Here is a 19,865-nt window from a genome sequence, read left to right as displayed (position 1 = left end):
ATTGGTCTAGAAAACCATCACTTATGCACTCCAGGAAATCCTCCTCCATCGTATTGCTTCCAGTTTGGCTGGCCCAATCTATGTGCATATTAAAGTCACCCATTATAACTGCTGCACCTTTATTGCATGCACTCCTAATTTCCTGTTTGATGCCCTCCCCAACATCACTACTACTGTTTGGAGGTCTGTACACAACTCCCACTAACGATTTTTGCCCTTTAGTGTTCTGCAGCTCTACCCATATAGATTCCACATCATCCAAGCTAATGTCTTTCCTAACTATTGCATTCATCTCCTCTTTAACCAGCAATGCTACCCCACCTCCTTTTCCTTTTATTCTATCCTTCCTGAATGTTGAATACCCCTGGATGTTGAGTTCCCAGCCCTGATCATCCTGGAGCCACGTCTCCGTAATCCCAATCACATCATATTTGTTAACATCTATTTGCACAGTTAATTCATCCACCTTATTGCGGATACTCCTTGCATTAAGACACAAAGCCTTCAGGCTTGCTTTTTTAACACCCTTTGTCCTTTTAGAATTTTGCTGTACAGTGGCCCTTTTTGTTCTTTGCCTTGGGTTTCTCTGCCCTCCACTTTTCCTCATCTCCTTTCTGTCTTTTGCTTTTGCCTCATTTTTGTCTCCCTCTGTCTCCCTGCATAGGTTCCCATCCCCCTGCCATATTAGTTTAACTCCTCCCCAACAGCACTAGCAAACACTCCCCCTAGGACATTGGTTCCGGTCCTGCCCAGGTGCAGACCGTCCGGTTTGTACTGGTCCCACCTCCCCCAGAACCGGTTCCAATGCCCAATTATTGATGAGTGGTGTTTAACATTAACCCAGGGTTCTTGGCATGAAAATAAAAATACCATGTAGTTGTACAATTTTATACAATGCTGAATGCTACAAACCATTAAGAATAATTGAATTACTGAAATTATCCCACGGTAAGGTGGAACCCATTGCAACTGAAATTGTGTCAAGATTCTGGATCACTGAACAACGATGAAATCCGAAAACCGGTGACTTAATCTTTTTCCTTGTCGAGGTTCACTGCAACTTAAAAGTACCATCATTGATAAATAATGATGGGTGCTAAATGTTTTAAATAATCTACCAACCAATACAAGAGAGGTCAAAACACTGGGGTTATAAAATACAATTTAGATGACATGATGAGAGAGTTAATGTCGTAAATGCATGAGTTTCATTGGGCAGAATGACCCGTTCTGATTTTAGTAACGCAAGACTAATTGCTTTAGCCCGCAGCAAGGACATTACCTTTTTAAACAGTGCCGCTTTGTTATTTTTCTTCTTCTTCTCCACCTTCTGGCGGCAGGGGGAAGTGAAGGACGACGGTACAATTCAGGGTGGTGTTTGGGTAGGGGAATACTGTCTCTAACAAACATTTTTTTTAAAGAAAGGAGAGGGTGCACGGAGTGAATGCAGAGACGGCAGAAAACAAGGGGTCAGTGAGATGGGGGTGTGATTAACCGCAGGGAGAGTGATTGAGAGAGAGAGAGAAGGGAGCTACTCCCTCCCAGGCTGGCTGGCTGAACACGGGCACTTTGTTACAATGAGTTGCAACCCCAGCCCAGCTCGAGCTGAGTGAAGCAGCGCGCGCGCCGCCGCCTATGCAAGCTGCAAACAAAAGCAACGAGAAAGGTTTTTTTTTTAATTAGAAATATTTATTCCATATATTTTATATACAAGAGGATGATGCTCCTCTTTCCTATCAAGAAGATCCAAAAACATTTCAAGGTGCTGGTGTTTGTGGTGATTCTGGGGCTGGGAGTTTGGGCAGCTTACCTGGAGTTCGTAGCTTCGAGCGAGTGGAGGAGGAGTGGCGCCTTCAAGCCCCACCGCGGTAAGGAAGGAACATAACTAGCTGAAAGATTGTTATTATAAATAATACGTGGCGTTTAACATTCGCCCGGGATTCTTGGGCGTGCAAATACATTAAAAAAAATAACCGTGTTGCTGTAGTAAATGCGTGACTGGATAAACTCCTTCCTGTCGACTATTCTCTACAGAAAATAACGTCTTCAAATAGTCTCGTAATTGCTATTTTTATTACTTAAAAAAAAGAAACCAGTTTGGGTCTTTTGTCAAGATGGGTTCTACAAAAGGATCCCAGTTGGTTGTGATCGCAGTTGCTTTGAGTGCCCACGTTACTGCTGGCCTCTCGTCTCCCATACAATGGGACAATGCAGACGCATGGTTTCACTGTGTTTGGGCTCCAAGCCCAGCCCTCGGGAGGGACCCCACACTCTTCCTCAGGTCAATGTGTGATTTGTTGTCAGATTAATCGCTCCCTACAATGGACTTGCGTATTTTGACCAGTGCAAAAGTCTGAGCTCTGAGGGGAATATGTGAAAAATAAAAATCATTTTTTGGGGTCGTTGATTATTCAAACATTTTTGTATTGAAAGTGAAAGCAGTCCGATTAGTTTCTCAACTCGAAGCACTTTTGGAAATCCAGTTTTACTGTCGGTAAAATCAATTGTAGTTGCCCCGCTTTTTCGTGGAATAGACGCAGCACACGAGACCTCTAGTCAGCCCACTGTTGAGTTTTTTAAAGTAGGAATACCAGAGGCTTTTAATTATAAAAATGAGGCTATCTTGTATTCTGGTACATATTCTACTTTGGAGACTAACCAACTTGTCTCCCAAGATTCAGGGGAAGCGGCGTTACCTGCTTAACTTTCTCTTTGGACGTGTAAATATTTCTACGCGTTTTGGATATTCTTATATGCACACTTTTAGATTACTGAAACGCGTCGAACAAAAAGACGTTGTCTTCATTGTGTTGCCTGGCTCACTTTTTTTGGTAATGTGCGAGGCAATAGAGTGGCTGTAGAGGGGGAACTTTCAGGTTTGGAAAACAACCGATGATGTTCAGCAGTTAAAAAATAAACTGAATTGGGACAGGATACATGTTGGGAAGAGGCATGTATTTATCAAAAACAGAAAATGCCGGAAACGCATAACAGGCGAATCAGGCATCTCCCGGAGAGAGCAGATAATTTAGCGATTCGGACCCATGTGCCGAGCTGTTTGGTCCCTTAGCAAGTAGAAAATTTGAATGAAGATTTTGTCATTTTTAATGATGGTAAGTATTTTCGGTTTATGTAAATGATGAGCAATAGTTGGGCAGACGTATACAAGTGGTAAACCAATTTCTGAAAACCAGCATTCGGGTTATAAAGAGTTTGAAGTCTTTTTTGCTGGAGGTTAAATGAAACTTTGGATCACTGGTTAAGTAAAGTATCCTTTCCTATTAGGCAACATTGAGCTGCTAAGTATAACTCAAAGTAGCAAAATATTGTTGCTATGTAATGAACGATACATAATATTGTGCCTGTTTCCACGTCGGTATATCTGCTTTCTCTGTCCTTCCTTCCACACCAAAAACGTTTTTAATAGCTGCCATTTACTTAGGTTGTCTTAATGTCCTATTTTCAAAATACTATAATGTTCTGTTCCCTTATGTACAGTCTCGGGTGCTTGGAAACATCACACATTATTTCCAGGGTATAATGATCTTATGATTTATGGTGTGTACACTCCGAAACTCTGATTATTTCTAAGCTGAGGCAATGTCACCAAAAGTAATGTGCACCACCATGTCTTTCTGTTCTTGGTTACACTTGGGAATATTTCAATGTGAAACTTTTTATCTCTCACCTGAGAATTTAGTATTTACCTATTGATTAATACTGGGACTTTGGTGGCAACCATTGCTTGTGAAATATCTATGTACCTGTAATTAAATTTGCAACTACTTAACCTTCCTTCAACAGTTGGTTTACCAACAATATGAATGCTCTTGCGTTCACTGTCAAGCTAGCTAAGCAGCTGCATTTCTCTGCCATGGTAGTTCTTAAGAAATAAAAATCAGTTTGTTGCTCATGTTAATCAGGTTGCTAACCTTTGCTGCATTTGTTATTGTTCTTCTGGTAATCTCTTAGCTCCAGTTGACAAACTGGCACTGAGTCTCTGACAGTTGCAACATAGTAAAGAGCATGTCTTCAGCCTTTCTATTTCCTAGCAGTCAGCTCCATGTGTTAAAGGATTCCCACCCCATAGACTGCTAGACCACACCCTGCATGGTATGCTGCCATTTTTTTTTCAGCCTGCCCTGAAAGGCAAAGGAATGTGCTCTGCAGGCAGATGATCTACTACAGTATCCACGTTAAGCAATGTCACTTGTCCCACACAAACAGTCAGAATTCAGACTCTACTGTTGGGCTATACTGATTCCATCATATCTTGCCTATTGTGGTTATAGCTGTAGGTTTTTGAATATTGTCACTTTATTTTTCATGTATTAAGGAATTGATAAATAATGGCTTTTTATGGGTGACTTTAGAAGTACAGTTGTGAGGATTTATTGCTATATTCACATACACAGACACACACCAAATTGCACTGGAATACAGTGGATAAACACAATTTCCCATTACTTAATGATTAGTCCAGGAGTTCTAGTTAGCAACAAAAGATAAATGCTATATTTCATCTTCTGCCTATCAGGGATGATCAGTTCTACAGCCAGCAGAAGTAATATGCGAATCTTGTCGTGATATTCTGGGCATACGTCTGGGTTGACACAGCATTTTGAGATGCAATCTTTGTGTTCTAGGATGAATGCAGAAATCTGGATTAATCAGTAGTAGATTTTGTAGTGCGGCTCCAGTCATAAACCTGGGGATTAATGATAGCTTAACATATCTTCAGAGCAAATGTACTGTGGCATTAAGTAGATGATCCAGCTCTGCCTCACCATCATCACCTCTCTCAATCCCGCCACTACCTCTGTGTTCTCGGTTGTCTTGTCTGACATCCAATGGATGAGCCACAATTGTACATTGGAAAGTCCAAGCCATTGTTTTCAGCCCTGCCACAAACTATATTCCCTTGCGACCAATTCCATCCCTTTCCCCAGTCACCGTCTCAGGCTGAGTCGGACTGTTTCCAATATCGGCATCTAATTTGACCTAGAGCTAAGCTCCCGAACCTATATCCTCTCTCTCTCTCACTAAGACCGCCTACTTCCACCTCCAAAACATTGCCCATCTCTGCCCCTGCTTCTGTCCATCTGCTGTTGAAGTACTCATCCTTGCTTTTATTACTTCTAGAATTGACTCTTCCAATGCTCTTTTGGTCACTCTCCTATCATCCACAATCCATAAAGTTGAGCTCATCCAAAATGATGCCGCCTGTAATCTAACTTGCACAAAATCCCGTTCACCATCACCATTGTGTTCGCTGATCTACATTGACTCTCTGTCCACCAATACCGCAAATTTAAAATTCTCATCCTGGTGTTCAAATCCCTCCATGGTCTCGCCCGTCCCTATCTCTCTCTAACATCCCCCAGCCCTACAACCCTCCGTGAACTCTGTTCCTCCAACCCTGGCCTTTTATGTATTCCTACTCTCTTCGTCAAGCCATTGGCAGCTGTGTCTTCAGCTGACTAGACCTTGAGCTCTGGAATTACCTCCCTTAAAACCTCCTTGATCATGCTGTTAGTCACTCTTAATAATTCCTTTCACTCCGTGTCAATCTTTGTCTGATGGTGCCCTTGTGAAGCGCCTTGGGACACATTCTTACATTAAAAGGAACTATATAAATGCAAGTTGTTAAGTTTGCTGTTTTTTTGCTTTTTTGCGACAGACTGTCTGTCTGAGGTGGATTTTCTCTATAGCTTGCCATCAGGATGGATATAAGATTTCTAGAAAATAATAGTTTCAGATAACAATAAGTGCATCTCGGCTTTTATTTTTGAATGATTTTCCATTCTTGAATTCATCATTGGCATGAATGAAATTATCCTGTTTTACTCCTGCCAGAAATTGTGCATCTCAGAAGTTGGCTCTCTTTCCTCTTTGCTGGTAGTTTACTCAGGCTGATACTAACAGCATGAACCTCCGTATCTTGCTCAAGCCAGAGTCAATTGAGAACACGTGCTCCCACCATTACAACACAATCTACCTTGCCCTCTAATGCATGCTGTAATCCTTGTTTCGTGCACTTGAATTTTCAAATGCTGACCTAATTGGCCTTCAAGTGCTACCTTCGCAAACTGCCAACTATATATAGTTTATCCTGCGTCGCTCTTGCTTTTTATCCTCGCTAACTTTGTTTGTCTTCCTGTTGGCACAATGCGGCAACTTCAAAAATGTCACCCTCGTTTTCAATAGCAAGGTCTTGTGCCTTGTTATTTATGCAGTTTCACCACCCCCCCCCCCCTCCCCCCCCCTCCCCCTCTCCCCCTCTCCCCCTCCCCCCAAGCCCTGCACCAATCCTTTGCTCAGTGGGAGAGCTTTTAACTATCATGCCTCAGCCAACAGGGTTCCCTTTCTTCTGACTTGTCTCACCTTAAAAAATCTCCTCCTTAAAACCTATGTCTTCAACCATGCTTTTGACTACCTTCTGAATTTCCTCTGGTTTACTGCTGGAGTACCTGTTTTGAAGAAAGAAAAGTCTTTTTACAGGCTAATGATTGATTTATCGCAAGAACACTTCCAGTAATCACAACAGCTGCAGGATGAAACCACCTACTTTCTGATCAGAAAACTCAATTTAAGTTAAAGATGTGACTGAATTTTGTCTAGCGACTATAATATTGCCAAACCTAAATGATATATATTTGTGGTCCTCACCAACACCCCTAAGTGCTCATCTTGATGCCGCTGTGTCTGTAGGTTTTAAAGATTACTATTGCTCAGTCTATGACCTTAATCTAACAGACGGCCTTCAAAGTAAGTGCCTGTTATCCACAGGAATTGTATGAATGCAAAAAGCATCACATTCATCTAATGAAAGGTCATCGACCTGAAACGTTAACTCTGTTTCTCTCTTCACAGATGCCACCTGACTTGCTGAATATTTCCAGCATTTTCTGTTTTTATATCATTCATCTAGTTTGTCTTGCTGTGGCACTCCATATACTAGATTTATGCAAGTTGTATAAAAAATTTATTTTGTTTTTTGAAGTTCGACATAAGTGGATACTATTTGTATTTTTAGACAAAGTTTTACATCGCATTCTATATATAAAATACAGATTTGAACTCTCTTTTGTCAATTCATGGTTTTTATGTATCACTTAAGTGCCATCTCCCCTTGCCTAGTTATACCTAATTAGGATAATAACAAAATAAGCAATAGGTGAGCTAGAGTTTTCCTATTTTTTCCTTGTATAGGCCCCTCACAAACTGCACTGTACCCTCAGATATTCTTCTCTCTCACCTAGGTTGCATGTGGCATCGCTCCAAAATAGCTAGTTTAAAAACTCAACATATGGGGCTCAAAATTGGCCAGGCGTTGCTCCGTTTTTTTGGAGCAACTTGATTTTTCTGGAGTATCTTAAAAATCCCCATTTTGCACATTCAATTTGCGCCAGTGTAAGTGAGTTAGTTAGGATTTTTTTAGTTTAGTTTAGTTTTTTTTCAAAAGGGGGCGTTACCAGCCATCTACGCCCGTTTTGGCCATTTAGGCCACTTTGGACAGCTAGTAGTTACTCCAAACTAACTTAAGCCAGCGTATGTGGCCGCAAAGAAAACCCTTGCGGAGAGTTAAGAAATCAGCGCAGGTAGGTACATCGGAGGCCAGCAGAACTTAATGACTTAACTAAAGAATGTGAATGGGATCAAACAGCTATACAGGACATCATATGACAAAATTCGCAAAGTTAATTTGCTATACAACAGAAGCGTTCATGGAAGCTTAAACTACAAAAATAAAAGACATAAAGAGACAAAACATATTGACATAATTTTTTTCAAAATATCAAAATAAAAAATAGAAGTACCTCCTGCTCATAATTCCAGCCGCCTAAGCTCACCCACCATCAGTCTGCCCCTTACAAGCCATCTTACCTCCCGGGGTTGGGGATCAGACCCTCCAGGATCAGAACAGCGCCTGGGATCAGAGATCGGACATGCCTGGGGATCAGATCTTCCCTAGATGTCGGGGATCGGACCCCATCTCCGCCGCCCCAGCTTGGGCCCCACACCAACCTGCTTGTTGTGGCCGCCTAGCCCGGGAAGGCAGCGAGCCGGCCTGTACGGGAGGCCACTTGGCCTGGGATAGGGACGGGACACATCAGGTCCCACTCTGCAGCATGCACAGAGGTTGGGGGCAGGAGCTACTGCGCATGCGCGCACACGCGCATGTGGAGAGCTGCCGGCACTGTTTCTGGCACAGGGCCCTAGCTCCGCCCCCCAATCGACTGGCCACGCTGCACCTAGCCCTGTGAGAGGCAACACAGCGGCCAGAATCGGGGGACATTTTATCGCCGTCCTTTTCAGCCCACAGTCGGTGCATCTCTGGAGAGTGTGCCGAAAAAGGGGTGGGCCAATTTTGAGCCCATGGAGAGGAACACATGGCTTTTATTAATCTTGCACTTCTCACCCATCAGTGGCTGCAGTATGATTCTATGGAATCAGCTGGCCTCTTGTACCTTCCTGTGGCCACTGTTACCTATGAACCAAGACCAGAAGCATTGTTAGTTTTTCTTTACCTTGGGGAGCATCACAAGTAAGACTAATCCTGCCCTTCCCTCCTATCTTTTAGACTTTTTTCTCTCTTATCTTCTTGTCACACACTGTCCGCTATAGGGGTGGAATGTTTCCAATTACTACTACCCTGTATAGTTGAAAAGGGCTCAAACTTGGGACCTCCTTGGCCTGTATGCTCGAATAATACATGATGATTTACCCTTTTAGCTTCAGCTAGTAATTCTTAAAGTCCTTGTACTGCGGCAAAATTGTGGCCATGACATACAACTTTTGTATGACATGGCCATCCTGGTTTAGTTAATTTCTAAGCAGTATACACCTGATTCCTGGAGTACATTGTTATCCTATAATATTTGCCATTCTGTATTCATAAAAACTGTCCTCTTAAATATTGTATTATTTATCTACATTAGCTGCTGGATAAGGGCAATTTATTTGTTACTAATACTGATCTATTGTGAGCGATCAATTGAAGTATATATTCCCTCAGGATGCAAAAATAATTGTGGATCACTACTGATAAATTCCTGCTTATACTTTAAGATTTGCTTTGAAAAATTGTTACGCGAATTGTTGCTTTCACCTAAAACAAGTACTGTGAGGTAGCTGTGACTTCTAAATTAAACCCAAGATTTTCTGACTCCAAACATTTTGTTTTTACTGTTGACACCAAAAGGCACACACTATCTCTAAGCTAATGTCTTCCCTGATGATTATAAGCTTAATCTTACAAATGCAACATAAAGCATGCCGAGGCTTTGATCACAAGGATTGAAACCAGCTCATAAATTAAACCGAATGAGATTTTCCTCCTTTCACAGGTCATATAATTGAGAGCTGTGTCAGTGTGCGGGCGGGCCAGTGGTACTTTTGTGGGGCGAGGAGGCTAGCTCTATAGAAATTAACCTTTTTTGAAGGGTCTTCAGCAAGAGGCCGCTTAACAACGGTACAGCAGGCATGGCGCAAGCGCCACCCACTGGCTGTCCAATTTTGGTCGGGGTCCTTCAAACGTTATCAGGATCCCGCTTTGCATAACGCCTTTTTCCAGCGGGTGCCCAGCGCACCTATAAGCTGCTGTCTTCTAATTTGGCAGCAGGGCACTTCCAAGGGAGATTGGCATGGAATATCGTGATCCAAAACTGGTGTCCCCAGCCTTCACTACGCCCAAAAAATGGGGAAACCCAAACTGAGCATCGGTGAGCAGGTTATTGGTGTGTAAGTGCCGCTTGATAGCACTATTGATGACTTCTTCCGTCACTTTACTGATGATTGAAAGTAGATGATGGGGCGGTAATTAGCTGGCTTGGATTTGTCCTGTTTTTTATGGACAAGATATACCTGGGCAATTTTCCATTGTCTGGTAGATGCCAGTGTTGTAGAAACATAGAAAATAGGTGCAGGAGTAGGCCATTCGGCCCCTTGAGCCTGCACCACCATTCAATAAGATCATGGTTGATCATTCCCTCAGTACCCCTTTCCTGCTTTCTCTCCATACCCATTGATCCCTTTAGCCATAAGGGCCATATCTAACTCCCTGTTGAATATATCCAATCAACTGGCATCAACAACTCTATGGTAGGAAATTCCACAGGTTAACAACTCTCTGAGTGAAGAAGTTTCTCCTCCTCTCAGTCCCCTTATCCTAAGACTGTGTCCCCGGTTCTGGACTCCCCCATCATCGGGAACATTCTTCCCGCATCTAACCTGTCCAGTCCCGTCAGAATCTTACAAGTTTCTATGAGATCCCCTCTCATCCTTCTAAACTCCAGTGTATAAAGGCCCAGTTGATCCAGTCTCTCCTCATATGTCCGTCCCGCCATCCCGGGAATCAGTCTGGTGAACCTTCGCTGCACTCCCTCAATAACAAGAACGTTCTTCCTCAGATTAGGAGACCAAAACTGAACACAATATTCCAGGTGAGGCCTCACCAAGGCCCTGTACAACTGCAGTAAGACCTCCCTGCTCCTATACTCAAATCCCCTAGCTATGAAGGCCAACATACCATTTGCTTTCTTCACCACCTGCTGTACCTGCATGCCAACTTTCAATGACTGATGAACCATGGCACCCAGGTCTTGTTGCACCTCCCCTTTTCCTAATCTGCCGCCATTCAGATAATATTCTGTCTTCGTGTTTGTGCCCCCCAAAAGTGGATAACCTCACATTTATCCACATTATACTGCATCTGCCATGCATTTGCCCACTCACCTAACTTGTCCAAGTCATCCTGCAGCCTTTTAGCGTACCCCTCACAGCTCACACCGCCACCCAGTTTAGTGTCATCTGCAAACTTGGAGATATTACACTCAATTCCTTCATCTAAATCATTAATGTATATTGTAAAGAGCTGGGGTCCCAGCACTGAGCCGTGCGGCACCCCACTAGTCACTGCCTGCCATTCTGAAAAGGGCACGTTTATCCCGACTCTCTGCTTCTGTCTGCCAACCAGTTCTCTATCCATGTCAGTACATTACCCCCAATACCATGTGCTTTGATTTTGCACCAATCTCTTGTGTGGGACCTTGTCAAAAGCCTTTTGAAAGTCCAAATACACCACATCCACTGGTTCTCCCTTGTCCACTCTACTAGTTACATCCTCAAAAAATGCCAGAAGATTTGTCAAGCATGATTTCCCTTTCATAAATCCATGCTGACTTGGACCGATCCTGTCACTGCTTTCCAAATGCGCTGCTATTTCATCTTTAATAATTGATTCCAACATTTTCCCCACTATTGATGTCAGGCTAACCAGTCTATAATTACCTGTTTTCTCTCTTTTTTTTTTTTCCCCCCCCCCTTTTTTTTTTAAACAGTGGTGTTACATTAGCTACCCTCCAGTCCATAGGAACTGATCCAGAGTTGATAGACTGTTGGAAAATGATCACCAGTGCATCCGCTATTTCAATAGCCACTTCCTTAAGTACTCTGGGATGCAGATTCGGGCCCTGGGGATTTATCGGGCTTCAATCCCATCAATTTCCCGAACACAATTTCCCGCTTTATAAGGATATCCTTCAGTTCCTCCTTCTCACTAGACCCTTGGTCCCCTAGTATTTCCGTAAGGTTATTTGTGTCTTCCTTCGTGAAAACAGAATCAAAGTATTTGTGTAACTGGTCTGCCATTTCTTTGTTCCCCATTATAAATTCACCTGAATCTGACTGCAAGGGACTTATGTTTGTCTTCACTAATCTTTTTCTCTTCACATATGTATAGAAGCTTTTGCAGTCAGTTTTTATGTTCCCAGCAAGCTTCCTCTCGTACTCTATTTTCCCCCTCCTACTTAAACCCTTTGTCCTCCTCTGCTGTATCACAAAATTCTCCCAGTCCTCAGGTTTGCTGCTTTTTCTGGCCAATTTATAAGCCTCTTCCTTGGATTTAACACTATCCTTAATTTCCCTTGTTAACCACGGTTGAACCACCTTCCCCGTTTTATTTTTACTCCAGACAGGGATGTACAATTGTTGAAGTTCATCCATGTGATCTTTAAATATTTATCATTGCCTATCCACCTTCAACCCTTTAAGCATTACTCGCCAGTCTATTCTAGCCAATTCACGTCTCATGCTATCGAAGTTACCTTTCCCCAAGTTCAGGACCCTAGTCTCTGAATTAACTGTGTCACCCTCCATCTTAATAAAGAATTCTACCATATTATGGTCACTCTTCCCCAAGGGGCCTCGCACAACAAGATTGTTAATTAGTCCTTTCTCATTACACATCACCCAGTCTAGGATGGCCAGCCCTCTAGTTGGTTCCTCGACATATTGGTTGAGAAAACCATCCCTAATACACTCCAGGAAATCCTCCTCCACCGCATTGCTACCAGTTTGGTTAGCCCAGTCGATATGTAGATTGAAGTTGCCCATGATAACTGCTGTACCTGTATTGCATGCATCCCTAATTTCTTGTTTGATGCTGTCCCCATCCACATTACTACTGTTTGGTGGTCTGTACACAACTCCCACTAGCATTTTCTGCCCTTTGGTATTCCGTAGCTCCACCCATACAGATTCCACATCATCCAAGCTAATGTCCTTCCTTACTTTTGCATTAATTTCCTCTTTAACCAGCAACACCACCCCACCTCCTTTTCCTTTCTGTCCATCCTTCCTAAATGTTGAATATCCCTGGATGTTGAGTTCCCAGCCTTGGTCACCCTGGAGCCATGTCTCCGTGATGCCAGTTACATCATATCCGTTAACTGCTATCTGCTCAATTAATTCGTCCACCTTATTCTGAATGCTTCTCGCATTGAGGCACAGAGCCTTCAGGCTTGTCTTTTTAACGCCCTTTGCCCCTTTAGGATTTTGCTTTAATGTGGCCCTTTTTGCTTTTTGCCTACGGTTTCTCTGCTCTCCACTTTTACTTTTCTTCTTTCTATCTTTTGCTTCTGCCCCCTTTCTACTTCCCTCTGTCTCTCTGCATAGGTTCCCATCCCCCTGCCATATTAGTTTAAACCCTCCCCAACAGCACTAGCAAACACTCCCCCTTGGACATTGGTTCCAGTCCTGCCCAGGTGCAGACCATTTGGTTTGTACTGGCCCCACCTCCCCAGAACCGGTTCCAATGTCCCAAGAATTTGAATCCCTCTCTTCTGCACCACTCCTCATCTGAGCTATCCTGCGATTACTACTCTGACTTGGTAGCAATCCTGCGATTACTACTTTTGAGGTCCTCATTTTTAATTTAGCCCCTAGCTCTCCAAATTCGTCTTGTAGGACCTCATCCTGTTTTTTACCCATACCGTTGGTACCTATATGCACCATGACAACTGGCTGTTTACCCTCCCCCTTCAAAATATCCTGCAGCTGCTCTGAGACATCCTTGACCCTTGCACCAGGGAGGCAACATACCATCCTGGAGTCTCGGTTGCGGCCGCAGAAACGTCTATTCCCTTTACAATAGAATCCCCTATCACTATCGCTCTCCCACTCTTTTTCCTGCCCTCCTGTGCAGCAGAACCACCAACGGTGCCATGGACTTGGCTGCTGCTGCCCTCCCCTGATGAGTCATCCCCCTCAACAGTACCCAAAGCGGTGTATCTGTTTTGCAAGGGGATGACCGCAGGGGATCCCTGCACTACCTTCCTTCCACTGCTCTTCCTGTTGGTCATCCATCCCCCATCTGGCTGTGTACCCTTTACCTGCGGTAAGACCAACTCACTAAACGTGCTTTTCACGGCATCCTCAGCATCGCGCATGCTCCAGAGTGAATACACCTGTAACTCCAGTGCCGCAGTGTGGTCTGTCCGGAGCTGCAGCTGGATACACTTCCCCATTATGTAGTCGTCCGGGACACTGGAAGCGTCCCTGACTTCCCACATAGTACAGGAGGAGCATAACACGTGTCCGAGCTTTCCTGCTATGACTTAACCCCTAGCTTAACTTAATTTGGCAACAATAATGCAAAAGGTTACTTACTGATAAAGAAAAGAAAAAGAAAAAACTACTCACCAATCACTTACCCCTTTGGCTGTGATGCCACCTTTCGATTTCTTTCTACTTTTTTGCCTTCTCTCCCAGTTGCAGCTGCCCCAGCTGGCCTTTATAGGCTGCTCCGATGTCCTGGACCCTCTTGCTGCGATGTCATACTTCGTTTTCTTTTCCTCCCAGGTTGGGGAGTCGGCACTGGGGAAAACCAGACAAAGCAACACCTCCCACTCCCACTTGCCTGAACTTTCCAACTTACCAAAGTCTTACCTTTGCACTCTGACCTGCCGCTGCATTGTAGCTTGGCTGGAGGTGCAGCTAGTTCTGGAGCCGAAGTTTTCAGCCGGGATGTTGTCGGGGCCCATTGCCTTGCTATATCCAGTGTGCTCAGATGTTGCTTGATGTCACGTGGAGTGAATTGAAATGGCTGAAGTCTGGCTTCTTTAATGGTGGGGACCTCAGGAGGAGGCTGATATGGATCAACCACTTGGCACTTCTGGTTGAAGATGGTTGCAAACACTTCAGCCTTGTCTTTTGCATTCGTGTACTGGGCTCTGCCATCATTGAGGATGGATATATTCATGGATCCTCCTCCTCCTGTTGTTTAATTGTTCGCCACCATTCACGAATGGATGTGGCAGGACTGCAGAGCTTGGATCTGATCCATTGATTGTGGGATCGCTTAGCTCTGTCTATAGCATGCTGCTTCCGCTGTTTAGCATGCATGTAGTCCTGTGTTGCAGCTTCCCCAGGTTGGTACCTCATTTTTACGTATGCCTGATGCTACTCTTGGCATGCTCTTCTGCATTCCTCATTGAACCAGGGTTGATCCTCTGACTTGATGGTAATGGTAGAGTGAGGTTACAGATTGTGGTGAAATACAATTCTGCTGCTGCAGATGGCACACACTGCCTCAAGATGCCCAGATTTGAACTGCCAGGTCTGTTCTGAATCTATCCTGTTTAGCACGGTGGTAGTGCTACACAATATGATGCAATGTGTCCTCAGTGTGAAGACAGGACTTTTTCTCAACAAGGACAGTGCGGTGGTCACTGCTGCCAATGCTAACATGGACAGATGCATCTGCAACAGGTAGATTGGTGAGGACGAGGTCAAATAGGTTTTTCCCTCGTGTTGGTTCTCTAACCACCTCTTGCAGGCCCAGTCTGGCAGCTATGTCCTTCGGGGCTTGGTTAGTAGTGGTGCTGCCGAGCCACTCTTGGTGATGTACTTTTGAAGTCCCCCACCCAGAGCACATTCTGTGCCCTTGCTATACCCTCAGCACTTCTTCCAAATGGCGTTCAACATGGAGTACTGATTCATCAACTGAGGGAGGGAGGGTGGTAATCAGCAGGATTTTTCTTTGCCCATGCTTGACCTGAAGCCATGAGACTTCATGCGTCCGGAGTCAATGTTGAGGAATCCTAGGGCCACTCCCTCACGGCTGTATACCAATGTGCCGCCACCCCTGGTGGGTCTGCCCTGCTGGTGGGACAGGACACCCAGAGATAGTGATTTGGAGGAGTCTGGAACGTTAGCTGAAAGGTATGATTCTGTGAATACGACCATGTCAGGCTGTTGCTTGACTAGTCTGTGGGACAATTCTCCCAATTTTGGCACAAATCTCCAGATATTAGTTTGGAGGACTTTGCATGAGCGACTGGGCTGGGTGTGCAATTTTCGTGTCCGAAGCCGGAGTATAGGTCGATGCCGGGTGGTCTGGCCGGTATTATTATTTCTTGTAGCGGCTTCTTACAACTGAGTGGCTTGCTCAGCCATTTCAGAGGGTAGTTATGAGTCAATCATATTGCTGTGGGTCTGGAGTTGCATACAAGCCAGACCAGGTAAGGACAGCAGATTACCTTCCCGAAAGGACATTAGTGAACCAGATGGCTTTTTACAACAATCTGATAGTTTCATGGTCACCATGACTGATACCAGCATTTTATTCCAGATTTATTTAATTAACTGAATCAAATTCCCCAGCTATCGTGGTGGGATACGTGGAATCATAATCCTTGCTGAAATCAGTTAGATCTGGCTTTTGGGAAATGGCAGACCTGGGCTTGACTAAAATGGTCTCCCTGCTTTTCATAGCCAGTCAACACTCATTGTTTAGGCTCATCCATGAAGAAAGGTCACTTGGCATAGGCACCAGCGAGTCGCCGTTATCTGGTCATTGAAATCACAGCTTTCTTGGTTGTTTTTTGCGGCTGGGGGTGGGGTGAAAAGGAGATTCCTAAATTTAGTTTTTAATGTATTCTCTAAACCTAGATTGCCACTAACAACAGACCCACGGGTGTAATTTGGGAATCTGTAAAACTGTAGTAAGCATCATGGTTGAGTACATGCATATTTGATGGTATGCGGGTTAGCAACCGATGGAAATCGCTTTATTTGATTCAGTTCAGTAAACTGCCTGGAGCTATCTAACATGGTTTAATTGTGACAGAAGTCAGTCTGCATTTGTAGTATTGAGTTGTCCCTCATCAATCTGCTCCTACAGTGATGAGCTACTGTTACTGAAAACAAATGCCTACTGTTGGGGTACCCAGCAGGATAGCTGCTTGCATAAGAAATAGGAGCAGGAGTAGGCCATGTGACCCCTCAGGCCTGCTTCGCCATTCAATAAGATCATGGCTAATCTGAACCTGGCCTCAACTCCACTTCCCCGCCCGCTCCCCACAACCCTTGACTCCCTTATCATTCAGAATACACATTGCTGTGGGTCTGGAGTCACATATAGGCCAGACCGGGTAAGAACAGCAGATTTCTTTCCCAAAAAGACATTAGTGAACCAGATGGGTTTTTGCAACAATCCAGTAGTTACATGGCGACCATTACTGATACGACATTTTAATTTCAGATTTACTTAATTAACTATTTAAATTCCCACAGCTGCCATGGTGGGATTTGAACTCTTGTCTCTGGATCATTCATCCAGGCCTCCGGATTACTAGTCCTGTAAGTTAACCACTATGCTACTGTACCCATATTGCCAGGATATGTACAGGCAATATAAAATAAAATTAGGAGGCTTGTCAGAAGATAATATCAATATCTGATCACCTTGAGGTTGTCCTGTCTTAAAAGTATGCTGTATGTGAGGCAAGTTTCTACTTTTAATTTTTAACAAGAAATTTATTGATCATACCACCAATCTCATGGGTTGAATGCCAAATATAATGGAGAAATTTAGGAGCGTCCCGTTTGGGGCGCTAACTTTTTAAAAAGTAGAAAAAATTAACGCCAGGCGCTAATCATTTCCTACTTCAAAAAAAATGTGGGTGCAGCACTCCAAGAAGAAAGTAGCGTGCTAAATCAGGCACTCCACTTCCTTTCTGGAGCGCAGGAGGCAGCAGACGAGGCGGTAGGTTTAGCAGGCTGCACACTGGGTCGTGCAGCGCTGCCATGTTGAAAGGCTCCTTCCCTCCCTTTAAAAGGAAGGGCCATCGCTGCAGGCTCCGCTAAATAAAAACTTACCTTCTCCCTGATGGCAGATGCGATCCGGCCCGATCAGCCCGATGCACTGAAGCAGAGTGCCGGTTGCTCAATCGTGGGCAAAGAAAAGTGGTAACAAACCTGAAGGAGAGCAGATAATTTTTTTTTTTAACTTACCTCTGCCACCTCACCCCGAAGCGCCCGGCCTCCCATTGGATGCCTCCCACAGCTACCGGTGTTTTGGCTGGCGATGCTGCAGGGGGCGGAACCCAAGTTTGGGACGATGCACACGGCGATGTTGTCACGATCTCTGAGATCGGGGCACAATGCTGTACTGCTGCCACAAACCTCCCGCCGAATATGGCGGAAGTCAATGGTATTGCCGCGCCTGGTCGGTACCTGGTTAGCGCGCGTTATCGCCGCCCCCCCCAGGAGGTGATAACTGCAGCTGCTAAGGAGGCCAATTTCTAGACCAGTATGTTTTCTTCACAATTATTCTATTTCACAGGGACACTCAATTTTCTGATCTTTGACGGAAAGGAAATCTTGCCCTGTTTAAGTTCTGAGCTTGTTTCAAACTATTTAATTGAAGACTCAGTACTTGCTTTATATTGAGTGTGTAAGATTAAGGTTACAGCCACATTTATCTGCTTGTGTGTGAGATGGATGATAGAATGGATATGTTGCCTTGGAGCATCATCTTCTGAATGATGGACCTTGCTAACTTGGCATTTTTCAACAACTAAATATTCATTTTATTTTCCCTCAAGGAATTGTTCATGTTTTTTTTTATACTAGATATTTCCTTAAGCTCATAAGTCATTGACTTATAACCCGGCGTATACCCTTTGCAGCGCAATATCTAGATGAACACCAGTGAGACCCAAAGATTGCTTAATCTGCACACCAGTTATTGGAATTATCCTCTCTGAACAGCAGAGGCTATACACTACAGGTTGAACCCCTCTTATCCGGCACCATCAAGACCTGGCCTGTCCTGAACAAGGGAATTTGCCAGATGTGGGGTGGTCACGTGTTTGGGTGGACTGCGCCTTTAAGTGCTATTGCTGGGGTAAGTATATGTGCACGCTGATTGGCTGACTGCCTGACGGTCCAGCCAATCAGTGTGCAGGGGGCCCCGAAGAGTCGGCGGGCCGAGAAGAGTCGGCCCAACCCCCCGGAGGGAGCACTGTGGGGAGGAGCGGCCAGCCCGAGAACTGTGGCTGCAGAAGTTCCAGCAGGGCGACAAAGAGGAGACAGCTGATTGAGGAGAAAGATTGGGCCCAAGTTTCCACAGGATAAAATAAAGAAGTTCCAGCTGGGCGCCCGTTTTTCGCGCCTAAAACGGCGCCAGAAAAAAAACGCACTATTCTTGAGCGCTTTGCAGCTCCTTGTCTGTTTGGCGTGGCGCCCAGGGGGGCGGAGCCTACACTCGCGCCGATTTTGTAAGTGGGAGGGGGTGGGTACTATTTAAATTAGTTTTTTTCCTGCTGGCAATGCTGTGCGTGCGCGTTGGAGCGTTCGCGCATGCTCAGTGTGAAAAAAAACATTGGCACTCGGCCATTTTTGTAGTTCTTTGTAGCTGTTTAATTTTTGAACATTTTTTAATAAAATCACATTGTCATCAGCACTGAGGCTTCCCTTCTCACCGTCTCCTTCCCCTCCCTCCCCTCCGCAGCAACAAACGGCTGTCTCCTTCCTCTCCCTCCCCTGCGCGGCAACAAGCCGCTGTCTCCTTCCTCTCCCTCCCCTGCGCGGCAACAAGCCGCTGTCTCCTTCCCCTGCGCGGCAACAAGCCGCTGTCTCCTTCCCCTCCCTCCCCTGCGCGGCAACAAGCCGCTGTCTCCTTCCCCTCCCTCCCCTGCGCGGCAACAAACAGCGGTTTCCTTCGAACGATGGCTGAAGCACTTTCACACAGGTAGGAAGATGGTTTATTTAATCTTTTCTTTGCTTATAAATGTTTATTCAGGTTGGATTTATTTGTATAATATTTGTAGAAGTATCAATAAGGATTGATTGTAGAATTTAATGAGTTCCCTTCCCCCCCCCCCCCCCCCTCGTTCTGGACGCCTAATTTGTAACCTGCGCCTGATTTTTTTAATGTGTAAAACAGGTTTTTTCAGTTCTACAAAAATCTTCACTTGCTCCATTCTACTTTAGTTTGGAGTACGTTTTCACTGTGGATACTTTCAAATCAGGCGTCAATTGCCGGACACGCCCCCTTTTGAAGAAAAAATTCTGTTCTAAAGTAGAACTGTTCTACCTCACTAGAACTGCAGAAAAAAAAATGTGGAGAATTGCGATTTCTAAGATAGTCCGTTCTCCACCAGTTGCTCTTAAAAAAATCAGGCGCAAATCATGTGGAAACTTGGGCCCATTATATTGGTGAATAGGATTTTGACGGTTGAGTTCTGCGCATGCGCCACCCGGCAGCTGGGAATGGTCCCGGACGAGGGGTGGTGCCG

The 19,865-nt window shown here is 44.7% G+C and overlaps 1 protein-coding gene across 4 annotated transcripts in view; it reads left to right on the top strand.

The window, feature by feature from the left end:
- Nucleotides 1-1,425: 1,425 nt before the first annotated feature.
- b4galnt3b (beta-1,4-N-acetyl-galactosaminyl transferase 3b) overlaps nucleotides 1,426-19,865 on the top strand; it is a 248,536-nt gene continuing 230,096 nt past the window's right edge. For all 4 annotated transcript variants that reach the window (XM_070900447.1, XM_070900445.1, XM_070900446.1 and 1 more), the window contains exon 1: nucleotides 1,426-1,868. In XM_070900447.1, coding sequence (XP_070756548.1) covers nucleotides 1,718-1,868 — 151 coding nt within the window. In that variant the 5' untranslated portion in view covers nucleotides 1,426-1,717. The remainder of the gene's footprint in view (nucleotides 1,869-19,865) is intronic.

Source organism: Pristiophorus japonicus, chromosome 15 (assembly GCF_044704955.1).
Source record: "Pristiophorus japonicus isolate sPriJap1 chromosome 15, sPriJap1.hap1, whole genome shotgun sequence".
NCBI lineage: Eukaryota > Metazoa > Chordata > Chondrichthyes > Pristiophoridae > Pristiophorus > Pristiophorus japonicus.
This window is presented reverse-complemented; position numbering and strand designations above follow the sequence as displayed.